General features: G+C 44.4%; 2 protein-coding genes and 1 non-coding gene across 3 annotated transcripts; all 3 read left to right on the top strand.

The window, feature by feature from the left end:
- Positions 1–802: 802 nt before the first annotated feature.
- Positions 803–7283, top strand: LOC124700402 (peptidyl-prolyl cis-trans isomerase CYP59-like). The gene is made up of 14 exons (XM_047232537.1): positions 803–971; positions 1616–1720; positions 1895–2012; positions 2092–2142; positions 2241–2338; positions 2707–2806; positions 2961–3080; positions 3174–3251; positions 3491–3537; positions 3619–3674; positions 5069–5109; positions 5379–5484; positions 6255–6387; positions 6464–7283. Exons 1-14 carry the CDS (start codon positions 874–876, stop codon positions 6996–6998), a joined length of 1686 nt encoding a protein of 561 aa, XP_047088493.1. The 5' UTR covers positions 803–873; the 3' UTR covers positions 6999–7283.
- Positions 7284–8762: 1479 nt separating this feature from the next.
- Positions 8763–8884, top strand: LOC124685472. The gene has a single exon (XR_006997465.1). It is a non-coding gene; the product is annotated as a U5 spliceosomal RNA (small nuclear RNA).
- A 2571-nt stretch (positions 8885–11455) lies between these two features.
- On the top strand, positions 11456–13120 carry LOC124684436 (disease resistance protein RGA2-like). The gene has a single exon (XM_047218748.1). It carries the CDS (start codon positions 11478–11480, stop codon positions 12957–12959), a length of 1482 nt encoding a protein of 493 aa, XP_047074704.1. The 5' UTR covers positions 11456–11477; the 3' UTR covers positions 12960–13120.
- Positions 13121–14122: the final 1002 nt, after the last annotated feature.

Here is a 14122-nt window from a genome sequence, read left to right as displayed (position 1 = left end):
TCAAAATTCTTGCAACATCGTCCAATAGGCCGTGATATAATTCAGAGCTAACATACTTGACATGTGGTCATATATTTGCACACCAACATGTCATTATGGTAATCGATGTGTTGGTGCATGGCGCGATGTTGATGCCATTTGTATATGGTCAACTGATGTTTTTCACAACGACATGTGTGCGTGCGTCGGTTTTGCTTTGTTGGCCAATCCCAATGGGGTGCCATGGCTTGAACCACTTCATTTAAATTATTAATAAAGGAACAATAATTTGGCTCCGGTGCAAAAGAAATAGAAATATGTAAAGGAATAAATACTACAACTCAAATCAAATTATGTTATGAGGTTAAAAATGGATCAAATGAGACGCTCTTGACATCTAGATCTCTTTACCCAAGAAAAATAGGTAAACCTCACCTATTAACTTGAAATTTCTTATTTTTACAAAAAAGGATTTTGACTGAATAGACTTCTTTTTATTCCAACTTATCTCTGAATATCGAGAACAGATTTGTAAAGCGGCCATGAAACTGGATTAAAAACAGGAATAACTTTTCCCTTAAAATAACAGGAATAACTTGGCACCTGAATTCAGAGCCGCCATGTTTTCAAAATGAAATAAATTTGTACTGTCCGATCTTTCACAAACGGCCCAGATCTAGTTCTTGCCTTCCAAACCAAGCCCTTGGCCCTCCTCGGCGAGGCTTGTTTCTGGAAAAGGTTAGGGTTGGGATCGTCCCGGCGTGCATCCTCGGCGGCGCTCCGCCGGCGCCCGAATCTCCTCTCCAAGGCCGAGCTCCACAAACCTTCTGCCTTCTCCCCGGACATCCTACGCCTTCCCCGCCGCCGTTCGGTTGCCGCCGGCAAGGGGCGAAGATGTCGGTTTTGATCGTCACAAGCGTGGGCGACATCGAACTGGATCTCCACACCGAGCAATGCCCCCTTACCACCAAGAACTTCCTCAAGCTCTGCAAGTAAGCACCCGCATCCATGTCCCGTTCCAGCCGCGGATTCGTTCTGTTGGTATTGGCAAACGGCTTCAAATCGAATACTTTCTTAGCTGTAATCTAGAGTCTCAGCTGGGTGTGGACTGGTTAGGGAGCGCTTCTAGTTGGAGCTGCGACCTGTGTGATTGGCGCCTGATTATACTTCGCTTCGATCAAGTGAAGCTCTAGCCGCCATATTAGGGTCCATTAGGGGAATGCTCTCTCATGCTTAGAGCTGTTATGGCTGTTTCATAATTTCCCTGAAAGTTATCAGAACTGAATTGAGATTGTGTGCAGGTTTTGCCTTATTGTGATGTAGCTCTCGTGTGTTCTGGTAGCTTGTTTCCACCCTGTTGCAGATTTAGTATTCTAAATGCAGTGGTTATAAATGTGTCTGCTTCTCTTACCACAAAATAATGAACAGAATGAGTTCATGGATGAGTTAATTATTAGTATAAAATGAGATCACCTAGTAGGAAGGAACTAGTTAACTTTTTGTTGTTAGAAGAAATAGGTCCCCAATGGTAGGGGGTGAACACCCACACCTTGCACAAACTGACTAGGCTCATCAGTTCCTTTCATTATTAATAAACAGGGCGCTCATTCTTTGGCATTATGCTTTACCTTAACAGAATGAAGTATTACAATGGCTGTCTGTTCCACAAAGTGGAGAAGGATTTTCTGGCGCAATCTGGGGATCCGACTGGAACTGGCAGTGGAGGTGATTCTGTGTACAAGTGAGCATTCTTTTACTGAAACTCTCAGTATATTTATTTACCCATGTTATGTTTCTTTGTGTCTTTCTAAGCTATATGCAATAGAATTTGGTCATTTTTGTCCAATATTTACTTCAATCTAGGGTGCCTACTACCATCAAAGATATGCCTCAGAACTGAATCTTGTTTCTCCAGGTTTCTTTATGGTGATCAAGCTCGATTTTTTAATGATGAAATCCGACCAGAACTGAGGCATTCAAAAACTGGCACTGTTGCTATGGCAAGTGCTGGTGAGAATTGCAATGCCTCACAGGTACATTAGTACAACGCTACTGATCATTCATTTCTAAGGGCCTTGATGCTCATTTTAACCCTTTTACTTGTGTTTTTAGTTCTACTTCACCTTGCGGGATGACATTGACTACCTTGACGATAAGCACACTGTAAGTAGTACCTTATTCCACTGTTTTTCCTGGATGGACCGGAGGCTGGTTATTGCTTTATCTTTAATGAGGTCAACTCTTTTCTCTGTCAATTGCAGGTCTTTGGGCAAGTTGCTGAAGGTGAAAGTTTTGACACACTGACAAAGATAAATGAAGCATATGTTGATGAAAGAGGAAGACCATTTAAGGACATAAGGTAGAATATTGTTTCACACCTTTGGTAAACTGCATAGTCAGGACATATAGGCCAAAAGACAGGGTAGTTTGTTTTGATGCCCTTGGGAGCTAAAATTTGCCAACTTCTGAAATTATGGCTTCTTAATATTTTTTCTCCATTTTGTTTGATGCCAAATTTTGTTAAGGTTATGTTCTGTTTGTACTGCCCGGTTCATTTTTGGAAACAAACATGGCCAAAATATGAGCTGCCAATTTGATCTGAAAAATTTGCTTCTTTTCCATGCGCTTCTTTTGGGTACAAACCAATCAGGACTATTTGTTTTCCAGCATTTATTTCATTTTCTTTGTTTCTGCCTGCTCACTGTTTGCTAATTTCATCATGTACAGGATTAAACACACATACATCTTGGAGGATCCTTTTGATGATCCTCCTCAGCTTGCGGAACTTATTCCTGGGAATTCTCCATTAGGAAAACCACATGATGAGGTAAACTGAGTCATCCCATTTGTGTATTTCGAGTTATTGTAAATACAAGGCATTTATGTCTTCTAGAACTATAAAAGAGCTTATGTTTTCAATGCCATATGATGCCCCTCGTCTCTCAATATGTCATATTCTTTTTCGTGTTACAAATAAGCAGGTTGCAGAAGAGCGCCTAGAGGATAGCTGGGTCCCTTTAGATGAAACAGTGGATCCTGGTCAGCTTGAGGAGATGATTCGCTCTAAAGAAGCACATGCTAATGCAGTGATCCTTGAGAGTGTAAGTCTTGGTATCGAAGTCATCAGCTAACGCATCAATACTCTTAGTTGCTCATGATGTTCAGAACTGATGAAACACCTGTTGTTTATTCAGGTTGGAGACATTCCAGATGCTGAGGTCAAACCACCAGACAATGTCTTATTTGTTTGTAAACTCAATCCAGTGACACAGGTTAGTATCAGTTCGTCATTGTTTGCCTAGTTTTCTGCTCCTTTAGACCTTTATTTTATTTCATCATCCTGCTCTGCTGGCAGCTTGGCACACATTGCACTGCCGCTTGTGATTTTTGTATGCTGTTGTGATTATCGGGCTGCTCATTATTTCGGACGTCCTAAATAAAATTTTAATTTTTCCATTCATTTTAACAATGTTTATTGATAAGGAGATTGGCTACTTCAATCATTTTGCAGGATGAAGATTTATATACAATCTTCTCACGTTTTGGAACTGTAACATCGTGAGTGCCTTTGCTAACTTCAATTGGCATGTACATCTTCTTGTTTATGCTCTCCTTTAACTTCACATTCTTTTGTTGCAGAGCTGAAATAATTCGTGACTTCAAGACTGGAGATAGCTTATGCTATGCTTTTGTTGGTATGCTTATTCTCTCTAGAACTTCTGTACTACATTAATATCAGATATGCCGTGAGGCAGATATTGAATAGAAATAGCAATGTTTTATTTGTGTAGGGAATCTTGGTTTCAGTTTGTTCATCAAAGAGTTGCATATATTTGGCCGTATGGTTGATGATTTATGCACGTTTTGAGTTCCAAGTGTTACTAGCCATGCATACAATTTGCATAATGTAGTTTGCTAACAAACCGGTAACAGGACAATATGTGTTGTGGACTAGCAGCAAAAGGGAGTCCAAACAGAGGTAGATGTCTTCATTGTTAAAATTCCAAATGTTACTAGCTGCAATCACCTCATGTAGTTTTCTAACAAACTGGTAAATGTGCAAAACTACAAAATGTGAACAGAGGGGGATTACGAGTCTTTTAGGGAGCATTATCGTATTAAGAATGTATATATGATTATAGGAGTCTTAACATGTTAAGATTTTGAGTCATGCTAGGAAATGCTTAAGGGCTATGCATGCACCGTACTATAAGGATGCTATTTCATAATCAACCAAGTATGAATAAGTCTATTTCCCTACAGCCATCCCAACTGGCTATCTTCCCCAACCTCTGCTACCCATCTCCCTACAGCCATCCCACTTGGCTATCCCCAGCAAGGTTGTTAACTTTGATCAAGGTTCAGCTAAAATTTCGCCAACATGCAACGTTTTGAGTTCCAAGTGTTACTAGCCATGCATACAATTTGCATAATGTAGTTTGCTAACAAACCGGTAACAGGACAATATGTGTTGTGGACTAGCAGCAAAAGGGAGTCCAAACAGAGGTAGATGTCTTCATTGTTAAAATTCCAAATGTTACTAGCTGCAATCACCTCATGTAGTTTGAGTCATGCTAGGAAATGCTTAAGGGCTATGCATGCACCGTACTATAAGGATGCTATTTCATAATCAACCAAGTATGAATAAGTCTATTTCCCTACAGCCATCCCAACTGGCTATCTTCCCCAACCTCTGCTACCCATCTCCCTACAGCCATCCCACTTGGCTATCCCCAGCAAGGTTGTTAACTTTGATCAAGGTTCAGCTAAAATTTCGCCAACATGCAACTGCGATGTTGCTTGATGCCCACCAACTGAATGCTCGGTGCAAAAATAGGGAACAATGAACACAAAAAATATTAGCTGTTTGCGCACCTTGAAAGTAATGACTTCTCTCTTTAATAAGAAAATTGAGCCTTAGATGCAGAGAAGGCTTTAGATGGTGCAGTTTTTGTATCGAGGTTCTGGTTTTGACAGTACATATTTCCATAGTATTAATTATCGGGCTGCATGTTGTAATAGAATATTCTAACAGCTTCACTGTCATAAGAGAAAATTCTAACAGTTTCCATTGATGATCTTCTGTCAGAATTTGAGGCAAAGGAGGCATGTGAACGTGCATTCTTCAAGGTTAGCATATCCTACCTGCATTCCTGTAATTACAGTTAACAGATCCTTCCATCATAATTATCCACTAATTTGCGTTTTTTACTTATCATAGTTGCTGTTGTGCTATGTCAGTTACTCTTTACTCAAGAGTGTCCTGAATGATATAGTTTGTGATTTGATAATTCATTGTTGTCTTGCAGTTTTACTTATGACCTGCAATATGTTGATTGTTGGTATTTTTCCTTTAGCAATATATAGAGAACATTGCTTACTCAATGATATGCTTACAGATGGACAATTGTCTGATTGATGATCGGAGGATCCATGTCGATTTCAGTCAAAGTGTTTCAAAACTGTGGGGTCAGTTTAGGCAAAGCAAACGAAATGCAAATAAAGGTACAGGTCATTACCACATGTTCTTTTCCATGACATTGTTTTATTCTTGCAAAATGTGAATTCTCTTTGTGGTAGACAAAAAAAACTCTGAACAGTTAGCTGGGTATGGTACTACTACACCCTGGACAGTAGATGTTAGATATTATGTGTCCTACAACATCTAAAGAGAGATGTGAATTCATTTGAAGAACTTCTGAAATGTGAACAAAGCGTTTTTGGCTACTGGGAAATGTACTGTGAAATGTGCACTCTACTACTGGTCTAATTCTAATTCCTAAGAAAGACCACATAACACTTTCATTATTCCATTTATTTTGGTAGAAGTTGGAAAATTGTTGTGAATGTAACAGTTCCTTGCTACCAAATATATCATTATCAGTACTTTGTTAAGTTCGTTAGACATAACTTCTGGAGCATGCTGAAGATGTCCAGAGAAAGTGCCTGGAAAATGTTCAGCAATGGCAACAGTTTCTGTTAGATTGGCCAGTATGGCAAAGCTTTGTTAGCCAGTAGGAAATGTGAACAACAGGTTGCTGCACTTTTTTGTGGCCAAGTTAGGAAAGTTATCACCTGTTTGGTTTATAGCTGCGCACACAGCAAGATTTTTTTTTCTCTGCCACCTGGGTCCCACATGTCAAACTTAGATAAGTATATGGCAAGTTCTCCTTAGACTCACCAGAGTGTGGTTCCGTCATCTGTATTGTTTCTTGTTCAAGCATCCTGTAGAAACTCAAATGCAAATTATATGATACTATTATTTCCTATTGCAGATGGGTGCTTCAAGTGTGGTGCACCAAATCACATTGCCCGAGATTGTGATCAAGATGCCGAGCAGAAACCTAAAGGCCCAAATTACGTCCTGAAAGATGAAAACACTCAGCGAGGCGTGAATAACCGTCGAAGGTCACTCTCCATCTCCTTTCTGACACAATTTTTACAGCATTGTTACATGCTCTGACAATGCACTCCTGTGTTGCAGTTACGATTTAGTTTTTGAGGACGATGCTGCCCATCAGAAAACAGACCGAAGAAAGGTCCAAAAAGTAGATGACCGGAGATCAGAGCTGCCTCCACGCGGCAACCGCGATAGGAACAGCCGGGAGAGAACTCACAGCGATGAGAAAGGAAGCAGGCAAGCTAAAGAAGATGATATGGCCCGAGGCCGAGGGGCCCGGAGGCAAGATGACTACCCCAGTTACAACAGGTCTGGTGATCGAAGCTCTGGCAGGCCTGATGACCGTGACAGCAGGCACCAGAGGAGCAGCAGAAACAGGGATGATAATAATCAAGACTACAAACGGAGGTCAGAGGCTGGTCGATACGACAGGGATAAGCCTGAAGGCGAGCGGCGCCACAGAGATGAAGACGATGGCCGCGGAAAGGGCGACCGCCACAAGAGAGACGACCGTGACCGTAGGGCACGGAGCCCTGATACTGATAGACATAGAAGAGACGACAGTGGACACCGCGAGGCGAGCAGGCACAGGGAAAGGCGGCACCGAGATGATAGATAGGCTGCTGCTATATCAGTTGTCAGTTTTGACTCGCTTGTTTTTTTTATTGTACACTGAGTTAATGATGTACTAGATCAAAACGTGTAACTCAACATCAAATAGGTGTGGACTGTATACGATAGAGCCTCGGAAGCCTTCCTCGCACATTCATTTCTGAATGTTTTGTTATGTAGAACCGGGACCAGCTTCCTCAACTGTGTGTACTGTACTGGTGTCCTGTGTACTGATGTTCCATTCTGTGGTATAATTAATCATCTGCAGCGCAACAGTTCCGCGAAAGCTCTATATTTTGTTTCTTCTTTAGTGGAATTGTCTTCTTTTTCGACAGTGAAATGAGAACTTTACATGCAGATTGTATGCTTAGAGCAACTCTAACAGAGCCCGTAAATCCCGCCGGAACCGAACTTTTCCGGCGGATTTACGGGTTCGGCCCGAAACTGGCGCAGATCAGCGCCCGAAAAAGTGAGCCGGCCCGAATCGAAAGGTCGGGGGCCCGAGAAATCCCCCGCACGGCCCCTATTAAAAGGGTTAGCGGAGGGGAGTTCGGTTCGGAAACCCTACTCCCCTCCCGCTGCTCCTCTCCTGCCACCGTAGCCCGCCGCCGCTCTGACGAGCAATCCCGGGCGCTCGGACGCCGCTACGGCCACCACCCTGCCGTCCGAAATGACGCGTGCAACACGCGTGGGTAGGGGCGGCGGCTGATCCGGCGCCGGAAGGGCAAGTCGCCGTCCCCCGGGCGTACGGGCGGAGACGGAGCGCGGCAGGCAGGCGCGCTCCGACGGCGCATGGAAGCGGGCCGGCCGCAAGTGGCCGGAGCTGATGGCGCGCCACCTTCGAGCGCGCGCGGAGGCGGCTGCGGCTGCGGAGGCGGCGACCGCTACCGGCGGGTGCAGCCCGTCGCTGCCGCCGTTGCCCCCGAGCGGCGACGACGACGATGCAGACGGACCGCCTCTGCTCTGCGGGGGCGCCTCCGGCGCGGCGACAATCGAGCTGGCGGCCCTCGTCGTCGCCTAGCAACCGGCGGCGTCGAAAAACCCTCCGCCGCCGCCCGGTGACAGTATAGTCGTCGGGAAATTTAATTTCTAGTCTAATTAGGCCCGTAGTACGTAATTTAGGTCCAATGCGGTTGTATTTTGCCACTATTTAGTGTGAATTATGATCGAATTAAGGTTGATCGGGTGAAATCGACTGCAATCCCGTCGATAGATTTCCCGCGTCGTTTGATTTTCACGAGTTCGGTTTGGATTTACAGTTTCTGTTCTGCGCCGTGCCCAAATGCTCTCTCAGTTCGTTTTTCGGGAGACTGAACTCCGTTTTTTTCGATTCGGACAAATACGGGCTCTGTTAGAGATGCTCTTAGCCCGGAAAATCTTAATCATAGCCTCAGAAGGTGGTAGATGCATACGACTACCGAGTTGCTTCGTAAAAAACTCTAGGACTTGCGACACTTCAGAAATAGAAAAGTGTGATAACAATTTATTTTGGAGGGATCTTGTAAGCTAGATTTTTGTTTTTAAGTAAGAAATAATAATATGGCGTGGAAAGAAATTGAGACCACGATGGGCTGCAAGGCATTCATTGCAGGCCCAACAGGCTTTAAGGCTTAACCGATGCTGAGGCCCATGCGGGAGATTGTTGATCTGTTGCAAAGCAGCGGACGCTAGCTGAGGCAGAAGTTGGAATAGTCCCACCTCGCTCGGCTAGGAGGATCTGCTCACCATGGTGCTACATATAGACCGGTAGCTGCAGGGTAGAAACCCAAGCAGCTGCGTGGTGAGGACAAAGCGAACTATTCTTTCGCCTTTTACTAAAGAATACCGTGTCCGCGCCACACATGTGCAGCATACTCTAATTTTTTATAGGGTGGCCTTCTCTTTGAGAAGGTCTCCCACAAATCGAAGTTAAAATTTTAGATTTGAATCTCGGTTTAGATTTAGAGATCATCGAATTTTTGTAGCACGGAGAGAGCCTACCAGCAGATATGTAGAGACTTGTCCTTTGAGATCTGCCCGATTGCGCGAGATTTTACTGATATCACTTGGCGCGCTCCGGAAATCTGAGTTCGGACGCTGATTACTGAAACTCAATCTCCGGCCCGGCGGTGCCGTGCCGCCGAAGCGGGAGAAGACCAGGCCGGCGGCGGGTTCGAATACCGCTGTAACCACGGCCGGCGCCACCGCTACTTCCCCGCGCCCCCCGGGCGCTCCCGCCTCTGCCTCTGGTACCTGGTCGACCTGGACAGCCGCATCGCCTGGTAGCTTCTTCCTACTCCTCGTAGCTGTCCCCCGCGCATCTAGGGTTTGGATCTGGGCAATTCTGGCTCTAGTAACAGCAGTTTAGTAATTTCGACTGGATGGACCAATTGAACATAGGATTGGACAGTAGCAGTACATTCAGATCAGGGTCTTGTCCCAAGCGTAGTATATGCTTTAGAAGTACTGCTGGGATGCACCCAATTTATGTGAAAATCAGTAAGCCCAGTTCTGTTGCGGTGCAGCAGCAATGATATTCTTTACCATGATGGGGGCAGGATGGGTTTCCTTAGGATTTCAGAGGACGAGCTTGCAAAGGTCTGTCTGTAATTCTAGATATGATATTGGCAAGTGAAGTAGATTAATATGCGCTCTGGCGAACAAGACCATGTTTACTATTTCTGCATTGTTGACCCGTTATGTTTTCATACAATTTCTGTGGGAGAAGGGGTTTTGAGTCCTCGAGTAAGGAAGCACGGACATTGACCCGAGGGGCTGACAGACTGGACCATCTCTTGGGCAGTTGAAAGACAATCCAAAATGAATCCACCTCTACAATTATGGATAGTTTTGCTGCAACTGGCATCCCATATTTTACTAAATCTGCATCTTTTGCTGCTATGCCTTCATAAAATCCCACCGACGGGGCCTGTCACCCTACTTGTACAGCATGCTATGGATCTTCCGCTCGATTTGGTACTTCCGGACTGCGCATCAAACAACAGGGCATGCGTACAAACATGTTTCGTGGTGCTGATGCACAAATGAAAGGTGAGCACTAGTGGTGAAATTCTCACGCATCTTTCACTTCTCTTTTGCCCTGTACTTCTGTAACTGCATTATTGTGCAGCTTAATTGGTATTACCTCTTTACCAGAATATAGGACGTTTTGGGCAAAACACGCAACCTTCTTCTTTCGTACTTGTAGGTATGTATAATCTCTGGATGCACACATGTGCATGTCAAAAGCACACACTTAATCTGTAAAAAAGTGCGCAAGCTGATATGTGTATTTTTATCCATTATTTAGCGGCTGTTCTGCAAATAAGATTAGTTAAGACATTTGAAGTACACAAAAAAATGGTGTATTCATTTACACAAAAAAAGGTATGCTTAGTCAGTGTTGTTCAAAGTAGTATAAGTGTTTCTGTATCTTGAATCTGAACAGCAGAAGGGCTAATTTAGGGGAACTTGTCATACAAAGTCAGGCATGTGCCATCTTGAGTCATGTGATTTTTTTGTGCAGTGTGCTTTTAGATTTTAGTTTGCAGTTATATTTATCAATTCTTGATCTACATGTTTTCTAATTAGATACATGCATCATTTATCTTTATCTTCTTACTATGGTATTGGAATCGACTGAGCACGTCAGACATGTCACATGTGCTAATTTAGTTTATGTTCTCATCTGTCGCCGGCCTCTACTCATGGCCTTCCACTGTTCCTCCATATATTAAAACATGTGTTTACCTTCCGTATTGCTATGCTGTCATATGTTTTCTCAGTTTGCACAATATTAAGATCAGACAAAATATAACGATTTCTCTTTTCTTGTAATAAAAGGTTCTGCTCTATTTTATGTTCCTTGTTTCTAGTAATTTAGATTTATATGGAAAGATGATTTTTGTAATGTTCATGTGTAATGGTTTACATATACGATATACCTCACTAATCTGTGTGTGCATAGTTGGCAGCGGGCTTATTTATCTTTTTGGGAACTGTTTTGGTTTGTTTTTTCATGGATTTGCCCTTGCAGCTCCAACAGAGCAACTCTGGATGGAATTTCAGTCAGGGTATTGGACGCTGCTCTCTTCCATCATCCGGGAAAAGAAAATCAAGAAAACTTAACCTGTGTTGGAGCTGCATGGGCAGAGAGAAGAAGAGCTGAAAAGGAGATGAGAAAAGCGTGATGCAGTTGTTCCAGAAACGTCTCATTCTAGTTGGCTCCCTAGTTGCCAGGTCAATGCAGGGTCACTTTCATGTTTAAAAAATGTTTGCCAAGCAGGAAAAAGATATGCATATTCTAGTGGCATGCTGAGTTGAAAGTTCAAAATGTTCAGGAACACAAGTCTTTGTTCCACATCAGCTCTTTATTTTCTTACTATTATGCTCCTTTTGACTAGCCGAAGTCCTCTTAGAAGTTTGAGATATACATAGCTCCTCATTGATCTGTTGCAGTAGCACATTGCTCATGAAGCACTAAGACCAGGGTTTCAAACACACATACATGGAGACAATATTTTTTACAACTATGGCTGAACTTGCCAGTAGATCCATGTCTTTCCTCGTGGATAGATACCTGAAGCAGAGGGCAGCGCCAACCGAGGAGGAGAGGCTGCGCAGCCTGCAACGACTGCTACTGCGGCTTCGAGTCGTTGTTGAGGAGGCAGATGTCCGGCTCATCGCAAGCCAGGCCATGCTGCATCAACTCAGCACACTGAAGAAGGAGATGTACAGGGGGTATTACACCCTCGACATCTTCAGTTGCCGAGCTCATAATGGAGAAGACAGAAGAAAAGATCATGATGTCATTTACTCCTTTACCCCATCTGGGTTCAACCCTGCCAAGCGTGTATGTCTCTTCAGAGGCAACAGTAGAGGTGCAGGGCAAGCTAAGCTTCTGGAGCAAGTTCTTGGCAGCGTAAGGGACACCATTGAAGATATGAGTGAGTTTGTCATATTTCTAAGCAGATGCCCACGTTTGCACCGGCAACCATATAGCATGTATCTGCTTCTAAACAAGTGCATGTTTGGACGCCAGATGGAGATGGAACGTATCATGTACTTCCTATTGCAGGAGGAGAGTGCCCCAGGCGCTGGTGAATATCTGGCTGTCCTGCCGATCATCGGTCCATCTAAAGTTGGAAAGAGCACCCTGATCGAGCATGCTTGCGAAGATGCAAGGGTGCGCAACCACTTCTCTCAGATTTTGTGTTTCAATAGCGATGATCTTAAAGCTGAAAGTGTAGAGACCATAAGAGATGGAGGTAGAATCAAACATCAAAACTGTGGCATGGGCGGTGGAAGGACACTGATCATCATCGATCAACTTTTGGATATCAAAGAGTCTTTATGGAAAAGGTTGTATTCAGACGCTAGATGTGGCACCGTGAGCGGCAGCAAGATCATAGTTGCAAGCCGATCCGACAAGATTGCAAGCTTTGGAACCACACATCCCCTCAGGTTACACTTCTTTACACGGGAAGCATACTGGTACTTCTTCAAGGTGCGTACTTTTGGGAGCACCAGCGCAGAGGACCACCCGGAGCTCACAACAATAGCCATGGACATTGCCAGGCTGTTGAATGGATGCTTGCTGGGTGCGAACATCTACAGTGGACTACTGAAAGCAAACTTTAACCTCCGTTTCTGGAGAATGGCCCTTGCAACCCTCGGGAATATCCATCAGAAGAATGTCCTGCTGTATGGGGAACGTTTTTCTGATGCTTGGGAGTACGAGGAGCCGGCATATCTCAGGAGAGCGAAGAAAACTTCTTCCGAATACTTTGTAATTTTCTCTACTTACCAGACATGTTCTGCTGAAACTGAAGCTGAAGATCCGAAGACGATGAGCGTGCAAGACCTTTTGTTTGGAAGGGTTAGGCCTCCAGCCGAATTCAAGGTCCGTGCACTGACATCACACCTGCCGCCTCACTACAACTACATGTTTAACTGTGGGATGCAAGCGCTTCCAAAAAGAGTTGAGTAGCAGCTGTGGTTAATTGTCTAGTCTGTCGTGTTGAATCCCATTGGTGCTGTAAGTGGCTGCGTCCAGCGCTTTGCTGGTTCAGTCTCCTGCTCTGATGTTCCAGTCCGGTCAATGTGCTATGTGTTCTGGTATCCTTGTATGTTGTGTCCGGTGCAATTAGCAGAGGCTCCTGGGTGATCTTTATTTCTGAATCTAAATAAAATTTCTGGTAATCGTTTGGTGTGATCATTGGCGTTTTTTTTTTGTAGGATTTTCCGGTTCTAGTCTTTGATTTGTTCACTCAACTTTGTTTGTAACTGTGTGCTGCGTCAATTCAAGACTCTCTAGCTGATGCATGGTTGATGCTTGTGCAACAACATGAGGAGATGCAAGTTGGTACTCTATCCTGTAGTGGCTACTTTAGGTGCCGATCATTGAAAAATTAATCTTTTGATGTATCTAATAGGTTCTTACTCCCCAAATCGAGAGCATCTCCACCAGTACGCCCCAAATTATGGTCGGCAGCCATGCCGGTAGTGCAGTATTGGGGCGCTGATACGTCTCAAACGTATCTATAATTTCTTTTGTTCCATGCTACTTTTATGAGGATACTCACATGTTTTATACATATTATATGTCATTATTATGCATTTTACGGCACTAACCTATTGACGAGATGCCGAAGTGCCAGTTCCTGTTTTCTGCTGATTTTGGTTTCAGAAATCCTAGTAAGAAAATATTCTCGGAATTGGACGAAATCAACACCCACGACCTTATTTTTCCCGAAAGCTTCCAGAACACCGGAGAGAGACCAGAGGGGAGCCAGGGGGGCCCCACACGCCAGGGCGGCGCGGCTAAGGGGTGGGGCGCGCCCCCCTATTGTGTGGCCCCACCAGGGCCCCTCCGAGGCTGCCCTTCCGCCTACTTAAGGACTCCGTCGCGAAAACCCTAGACGGAAAAGCCACGATACGAGAAAAGTTCCAGAGCCGCCGCCATCACGAAGCCAAGATTCGGGGGACAGAAGTCTCTGTTCCGGCACACTGCCGGGACGGGGAATTGCCCCCGGAAGGCATCTCCATCGACACCACCGCCATCTCCATCAACGCTGCTGTCTCCTATGATGAGGAGGGAGTAGTTCTCCCCCGAGGCTAAGGGTTGTACCGGTAGCTATGTGGTTCATATCT

This window comes from Lolium rigidum, chromosome 1, assembly GCF_022539505.1.
Source record: "Lolium rigidum isolate FL_2022 chromosome 1, APGP_CSIRO_Lrig_0.1, whole genome shotgun sequence".
Classification (NCBI taxonomy): Eukaryota; Viridiplantae; Streptophyta; class Magnoliopsida; order Poales; family Poaceae; genus Lolium; species Lolium rigidum.
This window is presented reverse-complemented; position numbering and strand designations above follow the sequence as displayed.

What these genes read in the sequence shown, in the direction of transcription:
- LOC124700402 (XM_047232537.1), top strand. Translation starts at nt 874, where the DNA reads ATGTCGGTTTTGATCGTCACAAGCGTGGGCGACATCGAACTGGATCTC. An exon ending in TAGGAAAACCACATGATGAG is followed by an intron (nt 2,807 to 2,960) that starts GTAAACTGAGTC and finishes ACAAATAAGCAG; the next exon opens with GTTGCAGAAGAGCGCCTAGA. An exon ending in GTGAACGTGCATTCTTCAAG is followed by an intron (nt 5,110 to 5,378) that starts GTTAGCATATCC and finishes ATATGCTTACAG; the next exon opens with ATGGACAATTGTCTGATTGA.
- LOC124684436 (XM_047218748.1), top strand. Translation starts at nt 11,478, where the DNA reads ATGGAGACAATATTTTTTACAACTATGGCTGAACTTGCCAGTAGATCC.